The sequence below is a fragment of the Canis lupus genome, chromosome 17, assembly GCF_011100685.1.
Source record: "Canis lupus familiaris isolate Mischka breed German Shepherd chromosome 17, alternate assembly UU_Cfam_GSD_1.0, whole genome shotgun sequence".
NCBI classification, from domain to species: domain Eukaryota; kingdom Metazoa; phylum Chordata; class Mammalia; order Carnivora; family Canidae; genus Canis; species Canis lupus.
Genome location: NC_049238.1, coordinates 48,153,589 through 48,169,250, shown reverse-complemented (window position 1 = coordinate 48,169,250; position 15,662 = coordinate 48,153,589). Strand labels below are relative to the sequence as shown.

The window sequence follows — 15,662 nt, the reverse complement described above, 5'->3', positions numbered from 1 at the left end:
AGCTTATCTTTCCCCATTAGATCCACAGGAACAATCATAACACACTTAAATACACTTTCTACTCTAACTGCATAGTATCTTATTCATCCATGAAAGTAACTGAGATAATATGTGAAAATTTGCTTCGATAAACAATCACCTGCATTAAGGAACCCTATCAGTGATAGATTATAGTAATCACCACTTCAAGTGTTTATAATCTCCCTCTGTAATAATCTATTTTAGAATCTTAACAAGAATCAAAACCATTCTTAACTAGGCATTAGCTTACAGAAACATTTACTTCTCATTTTGAAAATGGGAACTATTGTTGTCTGATTCCATTCTTTTAGAACCATTTTCATTCTCTTCAATTTCTTACACATCACTGAAAAAAATACAGTGATCTCTCTGGCAAGGCAAACTGTCTTAGTAGCCACGGATGCTATGTAGTTCAGTGACTCTTAAGTAGGAGTGACTCTTAAGTAGGAGTGACTGTGCTATGCCCAAGGAATATTATAATGTCTGGAGAGATTTTTGGTTGTCAAGACTAGGGAGCACTACTGGAATCTAGTGGTCAGAGGCCAAGGAAGCTGCTAAGCATATTACAATGCACAGGACAACTTTCCACAGCAAATAATTATCTGCTCCAAATGCCAACACTGTTGAAGCTGAAAAATGATGCAGTCCAGTCTTCTACTATCTACACAAAAACCCATTTTCAACATTCATAGTGGGAAGGTTTCCAAAACAAAAATTCCCAATCTAAAAACTTCATGAGTGAATCGTAACACTTTTGAAAGATTTTAGTTATTACAAACTACGAAGTGCCAGATCTACCACTTAGTACCCAAGCGACCTTTTTACAAGTGAGCGCCCTATGGGCCCCAGCATCTTCATCTGTAAAATGAAATTAAAGTCAACAGATTTTACAAGGCTCTGAAGATCAAAGGAAACAGTGTGAAAGTGTTTAATAAACAGTAAAGCACTATTTAGCTTATATTTAGGTTATAATTACATAATCCCATATAGAGAGCAAATATAAGATTCCATAACTACTTTCTTGTGGCTCTTATCTACTAATCCTGGTTCTATGCTCTGTAACAAAATAGATTAAATCCATTCCTCCTTCAAATACAGCATCTTCATGTATATCTTCTTCTAAGTTAAATATCTCTAATTTCTGCAATGATTTTCATGTTATATGTCTTTATCCTGTTGGAGGGAGGTGAAGAATGCCTTCCTCTCCATCATAATTGCTTAATTATACTTAAAAAAAAAAAAAAGTTCAATAAGATAGATTTTCATCTCACCATGATTTAGAATTGAGTTTTACTCAACATAAGACATAAGGAGAGACCTTTCAGAGGCTTTGGTGGGAGTTTGTTAAATCTTTTATTGTGGCATTCTTTTTTTTATCATTCTGTTTGTTGATGAGAATGTTGTATATTTATACAGTTAAACCAGTAAACTAAGTATATTTTGACCTTTAAGGAAATTGAGGGAGACTGTCAGTCTGGAGAGCATCTAGAGTAGAATGACCAAGGTAGTTGAGAAGCAGGGAAGCATGTCGCATTCTTATTCTGAACACCATTAAATTTTAGCACTGGGGATTATTATGAAGGAGGAAAGCTGTAAGAAGAGGGAGAAGGGGGAAATCTGTATGATTCTGCTCTCAAGAAGCATGTAATTTTAAAGGAGATAAGATGTATATAAATTGTTATTTAAGGGGTGCCTGGGTGGCTGAGTCGGTTAAGCTCCCTCTTGATCTCAGCTCAGATCTTGATCCTCCAGGTCATGAGTTCAAGCCCCACGTTGGACTCCACTCTGAGCATGAAGCCGCATTAAAAAAGAAAAAAAAAAACTTATTTAAAATAAGAAGGGAGAGGTGGGGGAAAGGCAAGGAACACTTATTTAACTCCTGCTCTGTACTTGGCACTCTGTTAAGTCTTATAACCTGTGTCATCTTACTTAGTTCTGAAAGCTCTGTTAAAAAAAAATGGGTGATAGCTTCTTTTTACAGATGAAGAAACTGAGTCTCAGAAATTTGTTCATAGTAATACCTTGAATTAGAACTATGATTTGTTGGGCAGCCCAGGTGGCTCAGCGGTTTAGCACTGCCTTCAGTCCAGGGGGTGATCCTAGAGACCTGGGATCGAGTCCTAAGGCGGGCTCCTTGCATGGAGCCTGCTCCTCCCTCTGCCTATATCTCTGCCCCTCTCTCTGTCTCTTGTGAATAAATAAAATCTTAAAAAACAACAACAACAACAACAAAAAAACACTAGGATTTGTTTTTTTTTTTTTTTTTTTTTTTTAAGATTTTATTTATTCATGAGAGACACAGAAAGAGGCAGAGGCACAGGCAGAGGGAGGAGCAGGCTCCCCACAGGGAGCCCAATACGGGACTTGATCCCAGGACTCCGGGATCACGTCCTGAGCCAAAGGCAGACGCTCAACCGCTGAGCCACCCAGGCATCCCTAGAACTAGGATTTGAACTTTAATTTTACTTTAAAGCCTACACTCATGTCACTAACCACATTGCCTCCCCTGAGCAGCCCAGATAAAATACTATGAAATGTTCAAGTGGCATTTGATGAACTGGGACCTAGTGGAAAGTAAAGGATTTGAACAGAAAGGAATAATCTAATAAGAATAAAAATAATAATCTGGGTCTTATTATATGTACATATATCCTATAATTAATAATAACTGCCATTCCTGTTAGTGTTCATAAATATGAAGGTATATTCTTTTATTATTATAAAGAAGGAATGATCAATCCTAGGTTTTTGTTTTTTTATTTTAAACATTACATTTATTTATTTGAAGATTTATTTATTTGAAGGAGAGAGAGCAGAGTTAGAGAGCATGAATGGGGGGAGCACAGAAGCAGAGGCAGAAGCAGACTCTCTGATGAGCAGGGAGCCCAATGTGGGGCTCGATCCCAGGACCCTGGAATCACGACCTAAGCTGAAGGCAGGTGCTGAACTGACTGAGCCACCCAGGTGTCCCCTCAATCCTAGTTTCTATAAATTGGAAGTAAATCTATTTTTCCCCAAATTGTTTTTTGGTAATTATTTCTTTTGCATCTTCTGTAAACAAAGATAACAAAATTAACCTATAAATAAATCATGAAGTTTACAACTCTAGAAATTATTACCTGTTTGCCTTTACTAACTTCATTTGCACAAGTGGAAAGTTCTTCATGAATCACTCTGCAGTTTGTTATTAAACTTGTTGTTTGTGAGGTCGACAAGGGATCCCAAATGAATTCTACAAAGTCTGAAACAAAGTTTCAGTAGTGTACAATTTATTTACTAGATTGCTTTACTTGTCACAAATAAACAGCTGAGGCCTTTAAGCAAAGACTTCCATCCTACACAATTTAAAATCCATGCCAATCATTACTATTATGTATTTGCATACATCAATTTCCTTGTCCTTTTTGGGCTCTGTTGAATTTTTCTAACTCAGTCACAGCCATAGTTAAATCCACCTGTCACTGAGTCAATGGCTCTAACCATGTGGCTAAACCATGGCTAGGAAAAAAAATACACTTTAAACTTATCAAGGTAAAACTCCAGTAAGCCCTTCACTCTGCCTAGCAATCATATTGTTTCCCTGGCCCATTCCACCTCCCTCTCACCCAGATGATCATTTCATGTCTTTTTCTTCTCAGTATATGAACTTAGCTCTTCTAGACGACTATTTACTTTTTTTCTCTTTGCTTTCACCCTCATGCTGATGACTTCCTCAACTGATGGAAAACAGACAAGCAACTACTGCAGAATCTACACACTTACCTACATGTATGCCCACATACTCTGAACTTGTCTTCCATTCTTATGGATGAAGCACCTATGGTCTTCGCTAAGGCCAACCTTTTATTTGTGCAAAATGTCTCAACCCTTTTGGCTTACTGGAAGATCCTGTTTCTGGAATTCACCCTTTTAATTTCAGTATTGCTATCACTTCCACTGGATCTTTCCCATTAGCCTTAGAAGAATTATTCCCTTATATTGAAAATAATCCCTCCCTTGACCCTTCTTTTCCCTCTAGTACTGCCTGATTTTCCTTCACTTTACAACAAAATTCTTCAAAAACCATCTCTAATTTCTCCCCTCCTTTTAACTCTTGAATTCATTTCAATTATTCAATTAGGCCTTATCTCCAACCATTCTACCTATTCTTACCATTGCAATGACTTTCACATTGCAAAACCTGATGGTTGATTCTAGTCCCCATCTGATTTATCAGCAACAATTGGGAAAGTTGATCACTACCCTTACAAACATTTCTTTCTTGGCATCCAGGATAGCATTCCTGGTTTCCCACCTACCTCTGTGGTCTCCTTTGCTGGGTGCCTGTCATCTCTTTGATTCATAAATGCTGGAGTACCTCAGGACTCAGGTCACTTAGCTCTTCTTTCCTATTTACATTTATACCTTAGTATTTAAGGTCAGTTTTATGGCTCTAAATGGTATCTATGTGCTGATAATTCCGAATTTATGTCTGCTACTTGGATCTCTCCTTTAGATTCACATATTCAACAACCTAATTGGCATCTCTATTTGGATAACAGGCATCGCAAATTCAACATTTGTCAAACTGAGCTCCTGATAACACCTCCTTACCCTAAATGTGGTCCTCTCAGTCTCTTCCACTTCAGGAAATGGCAACTTTGTCCTTCCACATGCCCAAACCCATGCAGTCACTTTTGATTCCTCTCTCTTTTACTCCACACAACCAATCCATTAACAAATTGTTAGTGCTCTCTTTAAATGTATGCAGAATTTGACCACTTTTCAGCACCTCCACTTTTAATACCCTACCCTAAGCTAGTATCATCTGTTGGATTACTGCAAAAGCTTTCTAAGTTTATTCAGTTTATTCTCAACACAGTAAACACAGTGATTCTATTAAAATGTTAGGCAGATAATCATTTCTCTGTTCCAAACTCTCCAATTACTTCTCACTCTTTCACTTACAGTAAGAAATTAAGGTCTTACAAATGATTATAAGGACCTATAGAACACAGTTCCTGTCATCCTTTAAAAAGGTTTTTAGGGGGGTGCAGGGAGAGAGAGAGAGAGAGAGAATCTAAAGCAGACTCTGCGGGGAATGGGGTGGGGGAGCCCAACGCAGTACTTGATCCCATGACCGAGATCATATCCTGAACTGAAACCAAGAACTGGACGCTTGACTGAGCCACCCAGGCACCCCAGCTTTTGCCATCTTGTTAATCTCTTTCTGCTCTCCACCCATCCTCACTCTACTATAGCTAAACTGGCCTATGTGCTGTTTTTCAAGCAAATCAGGCTGGCTCCTGCCTCGGGGCCTTTGCATTTGCTGTTTCCACTGCCTTGGGTCTTATTTCCCCAGATATTCCTAAGGCCCACTTCTTCCTTTCAGAGTCTCAATTGTGACCTTCTCAAGAAGGCCTTCTCTGGCCAGTCTATTTTAAATTGCAATTCTCTTTGATAATTTGTATCCTTTCTCTTACTTTTTCATCTTAGCCCTCATAACTAACATGTTCTAGGTTTTCTTTATCTTGTTTATTATCTGTCTTTTTCACAGAATGTAAGCTGCAGGAGAGAAGGAATTATTTTATTCACTACTGCATATGCTGAGGCAACAACAGTGCCTAACTCAGGGTAGACCCTTGTAAAATACAAGTTAACTAACAGAAAAAATGAAATAGGTTTTAAAAGAAAAACCCCAAGCCAGATGTGGCAATTGCTTGTATAGGGAAGAAAGATGGAGGAGTGAATGACTGAAAATCCTGGTTTGAATACATGGGTAGATGGAGATGTACCTTTCTAGGTAAAAAACATAAGAGAAGTAGAACTGCTGCAAAGATGGTAAGTATGATTTCACATGTGGACTTGGAGATGCCTATTGGGCATCCAAGTAGATGTACTCAGAAAGTACTTTGGTAAGAGAGATCTGGACTTGCTCTAGTTCTTTTGGATTTAAAATTATGTAGAGCAGCACTATCCAAAGTAACTTTCAGAATGATGGAAAAAACACATCATAACTGCTGATAGCCATGAGCTACATATATATGACTATTAAGTATTTAAAATGTCATTAGGGTGACTGAGGAACTGGATTTTAATTTTACTTAGCTGAAAATTTTAAGAATCACATTTAGTCACTGGTTACCACACTGAACAACACAGATATAGATGGCACTAAAGGAGAGCATGAAATTTTCCAAGGGGCTCATGAAGAGTAAAAGAGGGTCCAGGACAAAACTTGAGATTAAATATACAATACTAATTTCTCATAATTCTACTTATTTGAGGGACTTTAATTTTAAGTGATGTATTTGGAGATTTTAGAAGAGTACTTAAATGAGGCATACATATTCTGTGTTATCATTAAGAAAGCTAGGTAAAAGTATTAACTTTTTAATACAACTATGACTGTACTGCAAGATACACTGAGAAAAATCCTTAAAGCTTAGCCAAATTGGCTAAGAAGCAATACAAAAGTGGTTGCTTCATCTTTTAAGAGTTCTGGAGACTTTGGTTATAAGAATCAATTCTCAGGGACATGGTGAAACAGATCAAGTAAAATTTCGGATGAAACAAATCTTCAGGAAGCACAAACACCATTGTAAGTGCAGATGTGGGGAAGATGTAATAATGTTTTTTAAAGAAAGAAGAAATGAACAGAAATGGGGTGAAGTCAAGGGAAAGAAAGAAAGGAATAGGAATGAAAGTATGCCACTAATAAACGACTTAGATATTATAAAAGCAACACTACTGTCACAAATGCTAACGGCAGAGAAATACTAGCAGTTTGGTAGCCAATCACTTGTGCAAAGAAGCACTTTTTAACCACCTTCAGTTACATTTATTGGTTTTTACTGCATATTTCTGCATTCAAAAACTTCTGAAAAAAATTGTGAATATAGCAGAAATTATTGATCCTAGACTCCGCCAGAGAATAATTTAATTTTATCAAGATTACAAAGCAGTACCTGTAAGTCGTGGAATAACTGTTTTGTTGATGACAGTAGGCAAGATTTTCTTATCAGAATTATCTTCCTTCTTTGAATCTTCCACACTGTTAGCCATAAATTTTTCTATAGATGTGAACCACGGCATCTGTTTTAAACCTATGGCATCAAACTTACAAATAAAATTATCAAAAATTTTAATACATCAAAAAAATTAGTTTATTTTAAAAATAATCATATTTTCAGTAATTGCCTGTTCTGAGAATCAAACATAATAATTCCATATTTTAATCCCCTGTATTTAGCCCTAGACCACCAACACTAGGCAGAATGACATGACAAATACATGATGTCTAAACAGTATGACAAGAAACTACATTCTATGCACCATTCATATGACAAATACTCCAAAAATGTCCACTGTGTTCAGAACCTGCCACACATTACTTTTGGGAACAAAATATATATTTGTAAGAATAGCACTTAAAATAACCATGGAATTTGTTTATAAAAAATCATTTACCTCATGCAAAAGTCATTTCTGGTTCCCTCAATTCTCATAGGCACAAATTTGTATTTATAGGTGGTTTAGCTTACTAAACAAGTAGCAGATGGCCAATTATTATTTGTGGAATCAATGAATGAACAGATCTCTGCTAAGTGTAACAGAGTACTCGACTCAGCTTGAGTGGTTAACAACTAGGCTGCTTTTCAACCAACTACTTAACATTTTCTTACAGATAAACTTAGTTCCTGTACTATGAATACTGCCTGGCCCTGAACCTAACACAGCAACAGGCAGGCATGCATGACTAGGGCAGAGAAAGAGAAAAGGATATGGCTGTCTCCTTCACGTTGTTAAATCTTTATCTTCGTTTCTCCTCTATTCCTACAATTTCACTTTCTCATTTATTTCCTCACTAGACATATCCACATGGATGTTCCACACTATCAGTAAACCTTCCTTCAAAATCTTTTTCCCTCTGGAAATGCCTCATTTCTATTAATGGAACTACTACTGTTCTAATAACCCAGAATCAAAACACTGGGGCCACCTTTCAATGTGGTGTGTCAGGGTGATTCTCAGTATTTTACTAATTCTTTATTTTAATTCTAATACAGTTAATATACAGTTGTATTAGTTTCAGGTGTACAATATAGCAATTCAACGCCTCCATACATCACCCAGTGCTCATCACAGCAAGTGCACTCTTTAATCTCTATCACCTATTTCACCCACCCTACCCCCCTACCCTCCTCCTCCTTTCTGGTAACCATCAGTTTGTTCTCCATGGTTATGAGTCTGTTTCTTGTTTTTTTTCTCTTTCTCTGTAATCCACCCTTTCTCTTTCCTTTGTCACTACCACTCTGTACGAAGAATTCACTACCTTGGACTTGGGGTACAGCAGTAGCCTTTCAGTATTATATCCATCTCTCATCTTCCTTCCCTCCAAGTTAGCCTGCTGCTAGGACTTTGTAAAACATTTTATTATTTTCATAATGCGACTCCTCCCATTATTTACCAAAATAAGTTCCTATCTCTTTAGGATCTGAAACTCTATACAATCTCTACTTCCCGAACTATGATTTCTCCTTAAGGGCCTTTACAAAAAATTCCTTTTTGTCTCCTGTTTAAATCTCCTATACTTTTCAGTCCTCATTTAAATCCTCCCTCCTCAATGCAGCTTTCCAAACCAAATTATTGCCAATACCTTATCTCCAAACTTCAGTACTATTGGTACCTAAGTTGAATTTCCTCACACTAAAATTCTTAAAAGCTAATACTGGGCAGCCCTGGTGGCCCAGCGGTTTAGCGCCGCTTTTAGCCTGGAGTGTGATCGTGGAGACCTGGGATCAAGTCCCACGTTGGGCTCCCCGCATGAAGTCTGCTTCTCTCTCTGCCTGTCTCTCTCTGTCATGAATAAATAAATAAAATCTTTAAAAAAAAAAAAAGCTAATACTATTTTTACATTTTTAAATCATTTAAAAAAGGTTTAGATAAAAAAATAAGTGTTTCCTTGACAGATGTTTAGTGCTATTCAGCCTTAAAAATAAAGGGAGAAACAAAAAGAAAAGAAACAAGAAAAGATGAATGCAAACTATTATCCCAAAGCACTATCAATTCCAACTGTATTTTAAAGCTAAACTGATAACAAGGGCATTTTAATAATGACCGTGGCAGAATTATTTCTTTCCTATGTTAAGCTTAAATACCTTAAGAGGATTCCAATCAATCAACTGAACTCGGATTAGGGGATTTAAAAGCTTCGGTATGCACAAACTAATGAAAGCTTCATAATAAGAATCAGGATACTTTTCTCGCCATTGTTGAAATTTCAACAAAATATGCTGGATATTACAAAAATCATCATGTACATCTTCAAAAATCTTCTTGTGGTCCTGTAAAATATCACCTGTAAACAAAATGAGTCTCTGTGTTTCGGGCATTTTAAGTTTGTGAACTTTATTTGCTTTCTATAAACACAGTCATGTACAACTATGTATGTAATCAACTGAGCTGAAAACTTTCCTTTGATGTTAACGTATAAATTAAAAAAATAAATCACTTTAATAGCAATAGGGACACTAACAAACTCCACCATTTATTGAGTCCCTGCTATTTCAGTGTATAACTATCTTCTCTACAAGGCAGGTGTTACTACCTATTCACAGACAAAAAACAAGCAAACAAACAACATGAGATTCAGGGAAGTCAATGGACCTGCCTAAGATCACACAGAATACAGCCCTTCTTCAAACCCATCTATTTGACTGTAAGGCCCACATTCTTTCAAATATACCATATTTTACTTTCTCATACCATTAAAATTTTTAAGTAACCTCTACCCCCACCATGGGACTCAAACTCATAATCCTGAGATCAAGAGTTACATGCTTTACCACCTGAGCCAACCAGGTACCTCTAAATGTAATTGTTTTCAATTGAAAACTATAATATAGAGTTTGTAGCAGAGAAATGAAATTAAAAATGTTCATCATTCCTTTACAAAAGATGAGAAAGGCTGAGGGAAAAAAACCGTAAGGATGTAGAATACTCACAACGTTCCTCCATTTTATCTCATTTTTCTCAGAAGTAGAAAAAGTGTTTTTTGTTTTTTTGAGTAAACTCTACCCCCCAACATGGGGCTCTAGCTCACGACCCCAAGCTCATGATCAAGAGTCAGTTTTACAGATTGAGCCAGCCAAGTGCCCCAGGAAAAGTCTAAAAAGGGGGTAAAAAATGTGTTCCTTTTTTCCCTGAATTTCAACTATTTTATATATTTTATGTATTTAAGGGGAATTACAGTAAAGTATTTCTTACCATTTCAATATTTCAAATTAAGACATATTAGAAACTTGATAACTAACCTTGGGTTTCTTGGAAGTCAATCATGTCTTCTGAAGACAGTTCATCATCACTAGATGTCCCTTCCTGGTGATCACAATTCCCACAAAGTGCCCTTGCTTGTCTTCTTCGTGACCTATGTTTTGCAATAAACCGAAAACAAAAACAGTTCCTGTTGAAAAGAAATGCTTTAAAACAAAAAGCAGGAGTCACCATTTATTTAAAATGCTCAGAATATAAACCACCTTATTAGCACACAATTTTATGTTAATATTTTTGGCATTTTAGCTTGATTAATCTTAACTGGTAGTTCTCCCTCTTTTTCTTATAGGACATTCTCATGGGCTACACAGACTTTAAAGAGGGGGTAACAATATAATAACGGGTGGCTGCTAGTTACAAAAAATTCCCAGACCAAGAAATACCATTTACCTGTTCCTTCTGACTGACCTAATACACCAGTGTGTCTTTAAACGCTGGGGTTTAGGACTGTTTAACTAAATCTTGGTTTTACGTCATCCTCACAAACTAATGTTCAGTTATGGTTAATTATATCATATGGGTTAACTATATTTAAGTAGCAAAAAATACTTGCTCAATGATGCTTTAAGTCTTCACTTTATATAGCTACCTTCGAGATTCAATCTCTTCTAAAATCCATTGAGTTTTTTCATCTATAGCCACGCTTTCATTTGTTGATGTCTCAGCTTTGCCTGTTAATGAATAAAATTGATTTCATACTGCAAATTCTTAAAAGAAATAAAGACACTTTGAAACCAAAGTTATATCTTGGGTATATATACATACAAGTGTATATAAACACACTTAATACGACTGAATTGCATATTTCATCATGCAATGAAATTTCAATGTTAGCTCCCAACCATAATATTAAAAGGCATTGAGTTTGCTAGCCTGACACCTTGGCTAGTGAATATAGTTCAGCACTTGAGAACACTAACAAAATTCTACCAAGTTTCTTTTTCGCATTTTTTTTTAGTACTTTTTACCAGTTTTTTTTCTGTGCCTGAATTGTTAAATTTGCATTACCAATCTTATTCATACTACGTTTTACTTCAGTATATACCATAATTTATAATTACAGGTCATGTGTTTGAAAGTCACTTTGCTTTAATCAGCTATTTGGTTACGATCCCATCTTTCACTATTCCCTGGACAGCACTTTAATCAAAGGAAGGCATTTCTGAAAATACAAAACCAGTGTGAGAACTAAAATCCAAATCTATTTTTTTTTTAAATCCGAATCTTGAGATTTTACAGATGATTCTCTACTGAAACCTACCAAAATGTCTTTAACTTCCATAACTAATCTGTGGGAGGGCCATGAAATCTTTATTAAGTTACATTTCTGACACGGCCTATAGATTTATGTCAACTCATCTCAAAATAGTCATTATCTGACCATATATTCTGTCTCAAATACTAAAATGATTAGAAGTTATTTTTATTTTTTTTGTCTTAGACTTAATTCAAGACATTCTAAAGCCCTGGCTCTACATATTTTGAGGTTTTTAAAAATGGTAGGTGAAAGGTTAGTGAGAAGATATGCAAAAAACATTTTTTATACAGAATACAAATATTTATATTCCCCAGCTGATAATTCAGCTTAACGATAAATCATACTGAACACGAAATACACTAACGTGATAACTGTTGTAAATGCGTTGATTCACATTTTAGTTCATCTTGCCTGCGTTTCATAAAGGTCATGGCTTGTTTTAAAAGAAGTGCATGCATGGATGATTCTATTTCTTGGATGCTGATAATCTGAAAAACACATAAGTAACATTTTGTAGGTTATCAATAATGAATTATAAAAAATACATAAGCGTATGTATATGCTCAATTCCTTTGTATAAAGGAGCATTTTCAATACTACAACATTTTAATTAAAAAGAATTGTGAGATACAGATGTGGCTGCCAACACTTTTAATATTCATAAAAACCAGGAAATCAACTATACTAAAACAGTAATAAATATAATAATGAAAGCAAATGGGCTGAAGTCAGGAACATGGATAAGAATGGATAGATAATAGGGTTCTTTATTTGAGATACAAAGAGCAAGAGAAAATGAGGAGTTCAGCCATTTTTCATAAGCTGAGGGGGGGGAGACTGTAAGAGGGCACTTGACGAAACTGATAAATTAAAAAAAACAGAGAACGGAAGAGACCTAACCAGACAAGTAAAAAAGAAACCTGTGAAGCAGAAATAACTGATTATTTAAAATCAACATTCTTGGGCAGGCCCCGTGGCGCAGCGGTTTAGCACCGCCTGCAGCCTGGGGTGTGATCCTGGAGACCAGGGATTGAGTCCCACGTCAGGCTCCCTGCATGGAGCCTGCTTCTCCCTCTGCCTGTGTCTCTGCCTCTCTCTCTCTCTCTCTCTCTCTCTGTGTCTCTATGAATAAATAAATAAAATCTTTAAAAATAAATAAATAAAATAAAAATAAAATCAACATTCTTGGGGCGCCTAGGTGGTATAGTGGTTGAGCATCTGCCTTGGGCTCAGATCATGATCCCAGGGGTCCTGGGATTGAGTTCCATATCAGGCTCCCTAAAGGGAGCTGCTTCTCTCTCTGCCTAGGTTTCTGCCTCTCTCTGTCTCTCATGAATACATAAAATCTTAAAAAAATAAAATAAAATCAGCATTCTTATATTTCTTGGGCAACAATCCCCTCACTTCAAAGATGTTCCATAGTAGCTACCATGGATATATCAATGTGTAGGGTGAGAGACTTTTTTTTTTTTTAAATTTATTTATGATAGTCATAGAGAGAGAGAGAGAGAGAGAGAGAGAGAGAGAGAGGGGCAGAGACATAGGCAGAGGGAGAAGCAGGCTCCATGCACCGGGAGCCTGATGTGTGTGGGATTCGATCCCAGGTCTCCAGGATCACGCCCTGGACCAAAGGCAGGTGCCAAATCGCTGCGCCACCCAGGGATCCTGGGTGAGAGACTTTAACAGAGTAATTCTTCAAGGATCAATAAAGAAAGCTGTATTGTAATAAATACTTCAGAAAGTAACTACCAAGGGACAGTAAAAGGTAGACAACTTAAAAAAAGAGGAGAGAAAAAAAAATCCAATTGTTTGATAGTATTTTAAATGTAAATGAAAGCAGTGAAGAAAGTTGAATGTATTTTTTTAAATGACTCATTAAAAAAAAAAAAAAGATCAACTCAAGACCCCAATGTAAGGACTTAGTACGTACAAAACAAAACCTGAAATTATAAAAAGGAATGATTCACTGATTAATACAAAGATTTCAAAACATCAGGATATCAAAAAAAAAAGTGAAATCAAAAGACAAACTCTAAGTTTATCTACATGAAGTAGGATAAAACAGTAAAAATTTTAAGTAGTAAGCAATTTTTACCATAGAAGGAAAAAAGAGGAAAAACACTGAACTAAAAGAATAACAGAGAGACAAATAATTTGCAAGAAATAAGACTACATGTGTTAATGAAACAAAGGACTGTTTTGAGATATATAAAATGAAACCATAAGAGTCTCTCTTTTTTTTTTTTTTTTTTTTTAAGAGTCTCTTAATCATAGAAAACTGAGTGTTGCTGTGGGCAGGGAAATGGGTGGAGGGATGGGGTAACTGGGTGATGGGCATTAAAGGAGGGCACGTGCTATAATAAGCACTGGGTGTTATATAAGACTGATAAATCACTGACCTCTATCTCTGAAACTAATAACATACTATAGGTTAATTCATTGAATTTCAGTAAAAAAAAAAAAAAAAAAGGAAAAAATAAAATGAAAAAAACCCACCAAATAAGTATGTAAAAACAACCCATTTTTTAAACGAAATAAGCTAAAAATAAAACTAATATAATCTTTCTGGTGAATAATTAAGCAATGTTTCACAAGCCTCAAAGACATTTAAACACTTTGATTTCCTATCTCCTTTTAGGAATTTTTCTTAGATGGAATTTTAACATAATTTAATATACAAAACTTTGTAATACCAAAATAATTGCAAAAAACCCCTAACTGCCCAACATTAAGGGGATCCTTAATGTCACAGTATGTCAAAAATGTGTAAGAAAACAGTAGAGGAAAGTATTTAGTTGTGAGATTTACTTATATATCTTACGGTAAGGGGATTTCTTTATAAAAAGGAAATATATTTATAACCATGTTACCTTTTCATTAAGACAGTCAATTAAATTTTCCACATAAACTTTCATGCTTTTATAGAATTTAAAATTTAGAGCTTGAGTTGATGAATTCTCTAGGTTCTGGATGGTACTCTTTGAGCTCTTGACATCTTGTATGTATTTTTCATATTCCCTCAGGTGTGAGCGGTGAGTATCCTGTAGCAATGTTAATCTAAGTAAACAAAACAAAGAAAAATGAAAACTGCTTTGTTTTTCCAACTTTTATTTCTACTACAGTAAGTAACAGTCTGATGAAATTTTTTTCAAAACTACCTTACAGACACCACCAAGGAAATGGACAATCACATAAACCTGGGTTTATGAGACTTGCTGCACACAAGAGAGTATCATAATGAGAAAGGTCTCAGGGGAAAAGGTAGGAAAGGACATTTAGAAGTTTTTAGGTGCTTGAGTTAATCAGAGGGTAATTTTATTTATTTTTAAAGATTTTATTTATTTAGTTTTGAGAGACAGAGAGGGGACGGGGCAGGCTCCAGGCACAGAGCCTGATGCGGGACTCGATCCCGGGACTCCACGATCACGCCAGATCACGCCCTGGGCCGAAGGCAGGCACTAAACCGCTGAGCCACCCAGGGATCCCCCTATAGTGTTTGATTTTTAACTTTAGTCTTTAGACCATGAAAACGTAATTTCTTTTTAGAATAAAAACCTCAGTTAATTAAAAAAATTAAATAGGGGCAGCTCGGTTGGGCATCTGACTTGATTTTGGCTCAGGTCTTCATCTCAGGGTCATGGGATCGACGCTTGTGTTGGGTTCCATGCTCAGTAGAGTCTGCTTGGGATTTTCTCTCTCCTCCCTCTGCCCTGTTCCCTGCTCTTGTGCATTCTCTCTCAAGTAAATATTTTTTTAAAAATACACTAAAGTTAAAAATAAAATCTATCCAGATAAAGTGAAATGCTAATCTCTAACAGTGGCCTGCTACCTTTTTCCTATTCTATAATTCATGTAAGACAACGGTCTCAAATAAAATTTCAAAAAAAGCCAAAAAACAAAAAAACCCAAGTCCCACGTTATATGCAATTTTAGATGCAATCTGTGAATTCTAGCTCTTTTCTTCCAATTAAGGACTTTCAGAAAGATAGTAAATAATAGTGAGGTTACTACAAAAATAGTCTTGAATCAAGGCAATCTTCATCATTTAACATCAGTACTGAAAAACAAT

The 15,662-nt window shown here is 35.9% G+C and overlaps 1 protein-coding gene across 10 annotated transcripts in view; it reads right to left on the bottom strand.

Moving 5' to 3' along the window:
• The window catches only part of GCFC2 (GC-rich sequence DNA-binding factor 2), a 47,532-nt gene that overhangs the window by 13,215 nt on the left and 18,655 nt on the right, over positions 1-15,662 (bottom strand). For 4 of the 10 annotated variants that reach the window (XM_038561619.1, XM_038561620.1, XM_038561621.1 and 1 more), the window contains 7 exons: positions 14,464-14,650; positions 11,958-12,081; positions 10,925-11,006; positions 10,317-10,429; positions 9,162-9,361; positions 6,969-7,119; positions 3,141-3,262 (listed from right to left, as the gene is read on the bottom strand). In XM_038561619.1, coding sequence (XP_038417547.1) covers positions 3,141-3,262; positions 6,969-7,119; positions 9,162-9,361; positions 10,317-10,429; positions 10,925-11,006; positions 11,958-12,081; positions 14,464-14,650 — 979 coding nt within the window. Of the gene's footprint in view, positions 1-3,140; positions 3,263-6,968; positions 7,120-9,161; positions 9,362-10,316; positions 10,430-10,888; positions 11,007-11,957; positions 12,082-14,463; positions 14,651-15,662 lie in introns of those variants that run through there. The other 6 variants (XR_005372525.1, XM_038561623.1, XM_038561624.1 and 3 more) reach the window with 6 other exon arrangements.